The sequence below is a fragment of the Chenopodium album genome, chromosome 21 (assembly GCF_948465745.1).
Source record: "Chenopodium album chromosome 21, dcCheAlbu1.1, whole genome shotgun sequence".
Taxonomy (NCBI): Eukaryota; Viridiplantae; Streptophyta; class Magnoliopsida; order Caryophyllales; family Amaranthaceae; genus Chenopodium; species Chenopodium album.
This window is the reverse complement of record NC_137854.1, coordinates 38,358,895-38,367,414: the sequence shown is the minus strand read 5'-3', so window position 1 is coordinate 38,367,414 and position 8,520 is coordinate 38,358,895. Positions and strand designations below refer to the sequence as shown.

At 31.8% G+C, this 8,520-nt stretch overlaps 1 protein-coding gene across 1 annotated transcript; it reads left to right on the top strand.

Moving 5' to 3' along the window:
* Nucleotides 1-2,458: 2,458 nt before the first annotated feature.
* On the top strand, nt 2,459-5,207 carry LOC145600786 (4-coumarate--CoA ligase-like 1). The gene is made up of 6 exons (XM_081656651.1): nt 2,459-2,887; nt 3,445-4,035; nt 4,171-4,372; nt 4,505-4,650; nt 4,815-4,882; nt 4,976-5,207. Exons 1-6 carry the CDS (start codon nt 2,459-2,461, stop codon nt 5,205-5,207), a joined length of 1,668 nt encoding a protein of 555 aa, XP_081512777.1.
* The last annotated feature ends 3,313 nt before the right edge of the window (nt 5,208-8,520 follow it).

Genomic DNA, 8,520 nt, shown 5'->3' with positions numbered 1-8,520 from the left:
TTTTACGTGTGCCTTGATTTATCTTTAGCTTCTTTATCAATCACCATCACTTTATTAGTTTACTAACCCCCAAATTACCACTGTTTTAGTCTTTTAAGTAATCAGTAATATTCCCTCAAAAAAAAAAAAAAAGTAATCAATAATATGATGGTTAATCATCCAAAAGTTTGTGCTACAAATCATCCACAACTCCCTCCCCTCAACTCCTTTTTTACGTACCCTCTTCTCTCTCTCTTTTTTTTTTCTTTTTCGATTGCAAGCTCGAAAATTAAAATTGAACACAGATTAGGCCGTAATGTATTGGTGTGTTAAATGAGTCTGAGAAAAAAATCATTTTATGTCGAATCTGTGTCAATTTGTCATGAACAGAGCTCATGTACGACCTAATCCACATGTTGTAAATGGGTAAATAAAAAAAATGAAAAAAAAGAGATTGGCTCATCGAATTATGCTAGTGCTAAAATTTGAAATTAATGTTCATTCTTAGCCCATGACCCATTAGTGTGCTTCTTATGTTATGTTGAGCTTATGAAGGACTCATGTCGTTTTAGGCCATTTTTATGCCAAATGATCCATGCCCAACTTTATCGAAAATTATTGAAAAATGCTTCAAGTTATGTATTGTGTTGTTTTTATGGTTTGTTACAACTAAAGATGACATTCGGTTGGCCAGTCCATATTATGGTATGACCTGTTAAGGCGGTTTATATTAAATAGGCACGACAGGACATAGGCACTAGGTAAGCATAGAGCGACATATAATTTTACATATCAAGTTTGGGTCACAATTTTTCACAAAAGCATGCCAAAAAACGACACAACCACGAAACACATAAAAATAAAACTAAAAATTTTGCCTAGTATGTCAGGACATTAAGAAGGTGGATAATGGCTTGTTCTCAAGATGCTCTTTTTAAATTTTGTCGTTGTACATCATATAACTAGTAGGCTAGGCCTAACCAGGCTCAAGCCACACAAGTTTGGCACGAAGCACGACCCACAACCATAAACATGTTAAGTTAAAAACTATCAAAATCTAAGAATCTCAAAATATAATGACAGCCATTGCGCATCTCAAAATTTGAGAATCTATGTATTAAGACCTCTATTGTGATCTCTCATTAGTGAGAATGCGATTAAGTTTGGTCAAGATCCTATAGAAAAGTTAACGAAGATCAAAATTAGTAAGACAATTCAAGGATCAAATTGAAAAGAAAGCATTGAAGACTCAAGAGTCATCAAAGACTAGACATAATGGCTAATTTAAGTGGGTGGCATAATTACGTACAATTATTTGGTCAAAAAAGCATATACTATATTATGAATGATCAAGACCCTGTCAAAAGATAAGAGTGATCAACACATCTTTTTTGGTAAACTACTGAATAAAATGTGTTTTCATTAGTTCACCTCATTTTTCAGAAATTGTACGTATGTACGGTAATCTTATAGTGAGGGTAGTGGGCTTTGGACATGTGTCCAATTTATACATTAAGCCCACTTCTTAAAATCATTGACAAAAAGACAGGCCCAACTAATGAATCTTACCAACTTGTTAAAAGTAAACTACCTAAAAATAGTTCGGATTAAAGGAACACTACTGCCATTTCTTAAGGTTCTTTACGCTTTTTACATTTGTTTAATTGTCTTTGTTTTTGCTATAAATTATTACACTCTTGATCGGTTTTTTTTCAAACAAATCAATTCATTAATAAAAAGTCATACGACATCTATAAGTATAAACGTTGAATAGATCTTGCATAAAATTAACAAATACATAAAATTGAATCAAATAAGGGTTTCCTTCATCAAAGCTACGATCGTTGAATAGATCTTGCAGTTTTGTACATCTCTTGCATACATCGCTTGAATATTCAGCCTTTTTAGAGAGACGGTCTAACAATTTATTGTAGTCGTAAGGATGATTTTCGTCTGATTCACTAGAAATATTTGAAAATTTGACAACTATTGCGATCCCAAACAAATACTTACAAACAAACTGATAATAGTCCAAAAGATGATTACCTACTTTTTAATTTCATACAACCCTAAACAAATTTAAGTTCCACATCCATTAAAAAGCACTTATGATCCATCTAGATCTACAATACAAATCATTACAACCTACTATTTATAAAAGGCCCAAATCATATAACAAGTCCAAGCTATTCATAGTGCCTTGTAGAGTACAAGTACAATTACTATTCAATTGATGGAAGTTTGTACTAGAGATAAGGTAGAAAGTTGAACTTAACCCAAAACCAAGTATAGAAAAAGAATGTGACTCAACGATACCATACTTGCCAATATAGTTGTTAACTTAATAATTCACTCATACCATGCATATGATCTTTTCAATCTAATTACTACCCATTAATTTCTACTAGCTAAAATTCTTCCCTTTAAATCCCATTTTCCTCCTCTCCAAAATCAAGCAATTTAAACACTAACAAAAAATATGGGAACACAATTGTTAAACCAAGTCCCCTTAGAGGAAGAAGAGATAATTTTCCGAAGTAAGTTCAAGTCAGTTCCGGTACCAGAAAACATTAGCTTACCGGATTTTGTGCTCCAAGACGCGGATTTATACTCCGATCATGTGGCATTTGTTGATGCAATGACAGGAAAGGAGTATACTTATGGTCAAGTAACAAGGGACACAAAAAGGTTTGCTAGGGCCTTAAGGTCACTTGGCCTAAGAAAAGGGCACGTTGTTATTGTTGTCCTTCCAAATATGGCAGAATATGCTATTGTTGCTTTAGGTATTATGGCTGCTGGTGGTGTTTTTTCCGGTGTGAATCCGGCTGCACACGCCTCAGAGATTAGCAAGCAAGTTGAGGCCGCTGATGCTAAGCTCATTGTTACCAATGGTACCATATATGAAAAGGTTAGTGATACCGAAAATATTTTACTTGCATTAATTGATACATAACTATCATAAGTACTTCACTTGAATTAATGTATATGGTCAACAAAAAAATGGCAAAAGGGTTAAAAATTTAAAATTCGAGTAGTCATGCAGTCATTCTGTTTAAAATATGAGGCAGTTAATATTTAGACTAAGATGAGTCAGAAAATATCAAATCGTATAAAATGCATGATATAATAAAAATTAAATGGTAAAATAGATCAAAGAAATATCTTTCTTTGTATGTTTATTGTACGCTACACTACGTACAATGTGTACCAAATTATCAATGGCAAATGCCAACTTTACCGGCCTGATTCAGTCCGCCTATTAGCAGACCGAATAGTCAGGCTGGCTATATATATAAGGGTCAAGTGTGCAAACCATTTTGAATAATGCAATTTAGACTAATTTAGTCTGGCTCAGTTAGCCCAATTTAGACTAATTTAGTCTGACTCAACATGCCCATATTTTGATTTTGAGTACAGAACGTACAACATATACCAACATTAATAAGTACTAAAAATGCATAACAGGTAAAGGAATTGAGCCTACCAAAAATCATCCTAGGAGAAGAAAGAATTGGAGGAAATTCAGGAGCAATCTACTGGGAAGAACTCCTCCAAGCAGCCGATAAGACGAACATGAACCACTTCTCCGAGCCAATTCAAGAAAATGATCTTTGTGCACTTCCATTTTCATCAGGAACAACAGGAATGTCTAAGGGAGTTATGTTAACTCATCGAAACATCGTCGCAAACCTTTGCTCTACCCTCTTTAGTGTCCCTAAAGAAGCAATAGGCAAAGTTACCATCCTTGGTCTAATGCCCTTCTTTCACATATATGGTATCACAGGAATATGTTGTGCTACCCTTAGAAATAAGGGTAAGGTTGTTGTTATGGGGCGGTATGAGCTTCGTACATTTTTACATGCCTTGATAACTTATGAGGTTAATTTTGCACCAATTGTACCACCCATTATATTAGCCTTGGTTAAAAATCCTATTGTTGATGAATTCGATTTAACTAAGATTAAGCTTAAAGCTATCATGACTGCTGCTGCTCCTCTAGCACCCGAAATTCTCAATGCATTTGAGAAGAAATTTCCCGGTGTACAAGTTCAAGAGGTATGTTTTATATACACAGTTAAAGGATCGATACAACCAAAAACTTAAGCTGATGGTTGAAGTCCAGGACTGGTTTATGTACTTTATTATACACGAATTATATGATTAATTGGTCTTTATGTTTGAACTTGCTAGGCATATGGACTGACTGAACATAGTTGCATAACTCTAACTCATGCTGAACCAAGTCAAGAACATGTTGGCATTGCTAAGAGGAATTCAGTAGGGTTCATCCTACCAAATATTGAGGTTAAATTCGTCGATCCCGAGACAGGTCGATCACTCCCTAAGAACACGCCTGGTGAAATTTGTGCAAGGAGCCAATGTGTTATGCAAGGTATATATGTAATTAATTACCAACTTATATATGTTAATAATTATTTATCAATACTATATATAATACTTAGAAAATAAGTATTATGTAATAAAGTATGTTGATCATCTTTTGTAATATAAAAAATGTAACAAGGGTATTACAAGAACGATGAAGCGACTCAACAAACTGTGGATAAAGATGGGTGGCTTCATACTGGAGATATTGGATACATAGATGATGATGGAGATATCTTTATAGTTGACCGTATCAAAGAATTAATTAAAGTCAAAGGCTTCCAAGTAAGTTTTAATTAAACTTGCCTTAACATATCGAATGTACGCATAGTAATATATAGTATCATATTTCATATAAAGTGCATTAAGTAAAGCGTGAATTACATGTGCCAACGTGTGAAGTACATATGCCTAATCATATTATGTTACGTGTAATATTGGTTTTGTAGGTTGCTCCTGCTGAATTAGAGGCTATCCTTCTCTCTCACCCTTCAATTGAAGATGCAGCCGTGATCCCGTATGTATTTGCTATATTGTACGGTTAGGTTTCTTAACACGGTTAGGACTATTTTTTGTAAGCGTTATAAAACATTGTCGAATTTTAATGCAGGGTGCCGGATGAAGATGCAGGGGAGGTTCCAGCTGCTTGTGTAGTAATCAATCGAAATGCCAAAGAAAGTGAAGAAGACATAATGAAATATGTTGCATCAAATGTTGCAAGTTATAAAAGAGTGAGATCAGTTCATTTTATGGAAACAATCCCAAAATCTCCATCTGGTAAAATCATGAGAAGGATCCTTAAGGAGAAAATCGCCGAAAAGATCAAGGCTAACACCAAATAAGTTTAGATATTAGTACCGTTACTCTTTTTTTTTTTTTTTTCAATTTGAAGTTGTACTGGTATGTACCCGTGCTAATGAAATTTGGTGACAAAGAATTTAAATGTATGCGTTAAAACAATATTTTCATGGGTAATTAAATGAAATCTCTCTTTGGAGTAAGTCAAATTTTTCTATTAGAAAGCCAATTGACAAATGATGGCTTATAGGGGGATCAATTTCCAATTTGAGGAAATGAATCTCAACCCTTCAACATTAGGAAGAGGCATCTTAATTAAACATTAATCAATAAATTTATTTAATTAGTTAATTAATCAAAAATTAAACAACATTAAGGAAGCGAAAAGGGAAAGATCCAGTTGGATCATTTACCTCAATTGCTAAGTTGTTGACATTATTAGCCCAAAGAAGAAAAGAAAGATGTACTTAGAACTGTGTCCACGTGATTAAGGACTAACCTAATCATCATGGTCAGCATCATTTGGGAGTTTAATTAAGTGTTTAACTCTCCTCCGTCTCCTATTCATCATCGAGTTGATACGGAGACACAGAGTATAAAACTAGTCGTTACATATTATTTCCAACTTACCTAGGATAATATTTGTCGAAAAGAATGCTACACATTATATTTTTTGAAATAAGTAAATTCTTTTTTTTCATCACATGCATCCATATTTTTCTCTCTCGCAAATAAATTTTGCCTAATAGTTCATGCAACCCTCAAAGTTGTAAATAATATGTAATAGAGATAGTATATATTTAAATTCGTAGAATTTCTTAAAGCTATTCTAGCTTGCATTATTGAAGGGAATCATTAACGTTATCTAACATATATATATTTTAAAAATTAAAAAGGGGTAACAATTATATAAGAGTATTACGTAGTAATATAATAATACAAGTTGCTTAGTATGATAATGAATTAACCATAAACATATCTTAACTAGGAGACTAATTGAATGAGCTAAAAGAGGAATACTGCCCATAATACAGTGGGCTAATTAAGAGCTAATACACTTGACAATACGTGGTTAGCCAAATCTAAAGTGGGCTTAATTATAATTAAATCCCACCAATCGTATAAAATTAATTCCAATAACCTGGGCGAACAATGTGAACAAGTACAAGTTGCTTAAAAATTAACATATCATCAGCAAAGTGTACTTACCTAGGATAATATTTCCTCCATCCTAGAGTATCACAAAAAAGATTCATTAGCCAATTTGATGATTTAAATATTATTGTATAACTACTATTAATTCATTATTATATGTTAATTATACTAAAGTTAATGATAATACTACATGAAAGCACATCAACTATCAACATACATCTATATATCTACCTTTTCACATGCACTACATGCAAATTAAATCATCTATATTAGTTTCTCATTGTGTTTTAATTTGGCCTTTGGAGGATGGGTTGAGGGTAGGCAAAAGAGCTTCATATGTCATATACAAGTAGATCTGGTCTATTTTCATAAAATATGATTTGGTCTGATCTGAATTTTTATTATCTGATCTGGTCTGATCTGATTTAATAATTTGACTAAATTTTGACCGCATTTTAATATAAATCTATATAGAAACGCATATTAAGAAGGGGAGAGAGAATGAGAGAGAATAATCAAGCAAGTGGAGTACACTAGTAAATACAAAGTTTAAATCTTACCCAAAAAGAAAACTTGTCAACTAAAAATGAACTTCCTAAAAAGGAAAACATGTCAACTAAAAAAACGGAGATAAATATAAAAAAGATCAAGTCCATTATTTAAAAAAGGATCAGTGGAACTTGGAATTATTCAGGTCAAAATACTTACAATATATGATATCTTTCTGCTACTTCATTAGGTAAAATACAAGCATCCCTAATTTCATTGTAATTTGTAGCCTAACCACATATAAATATAAAAAAGATCAAGTCCATTAATTAAAATGAATAAATATGTCTTAAAATCTAAACTATTGAAATTGTTACAAGCAGGCAGTGCACCCCAATCAACATGGTCAACTTGTTCGTTAAAGACCTACCAATATTGCACCTAATTTGCAATTATTTATTGTGAAAGTTATAAATATTCCAAACTTTTTTAGTATTTCATATCAAATCACTCAATTCAAGAATTAAAAATGAAACCAATGTTTTGTTCAAGTTTTCATGTAACATGAAGAATTCCAATTGAGTTGAAAATGTGTTTTAAACTAAATAAGTTTATATGTTAATTTGGTAAGATAAATTTCGGCAAAATTAACTTTGAATGGTTTGGATTTACAAAGTATCATTATAAGATTTATAACATAGCTTCAGACAAAATAATTAAGTTACAATAAAATCACACATAATCTATCACAAGGACAAATTAATAAAAGTTTTGATAATTTTACAATAATTTAAAAAGGTTCTAAAAAATTAAATAAGTTGAAGATAATACATACATGAACCATAAGTCAAATATGTAGCACAACATACATAACTCAATATTCATTGATTAGTGTTTTCATTTTAGATTAGAAATGTTATGATTGATTATTTTGAGTAAGTGTAGTACTTTATTTTCTATGTTTTCTTATAGCACACAAGTAGTGAAAATTATACTGGTAAATTTTCCTTTTTAATAATTGGAAACAAAATTCAAAGGATGTTAATTGAACTAGTACATGAATTAATGATAAAGCCAAGCAATCGGACCCCCTTTACTAATTTCATTCACTTCTTATTGTCGCATTCAATTCTTCCATGCCACAAAAAACAAGGTTAAATTTTTTTTTTGGTTGTATATTTGTTGTTTTAAACATTACCTGAAATTATTTTTGTCTGGATAATAACTTGTAGTCAAATCACTACTTTATTTTTGCCCTACTTTTTTCCTTAAACAAACAATATTAATGCATTTTTATCAATACTTAAGGTACCGTAAATAGCTCCTCAAAAATTACAAATATCAAAATATGATTCAAAAGAGCGTAGGTTGATTAAAAATGAACATCTGTTGACTTGTCATGGGTTAGCTAGAAATTGTGGATGGTTACTAGCTATGTTTAGTTGAGGTCTTGGGGGTGATATCTATGATTTGAAATTGAACTTCATCTACATCATTGCTACCATTTGTTAATGAAATTAATTACAATTTTTTTTTTTAAAAAGGCAAAAGCTGACGAACTAAGAAAACTAAAAGTATAATTGAATTAAAAAGAACATTAATTACACTGTCCGACGTATGATTTTGGCATGTAATCCTAAATTAATACCATTTTAGAAAAAAAAAATTTAACATTTATCTAATGACCCAATTGCGTTCATTAGCAAGATCTTA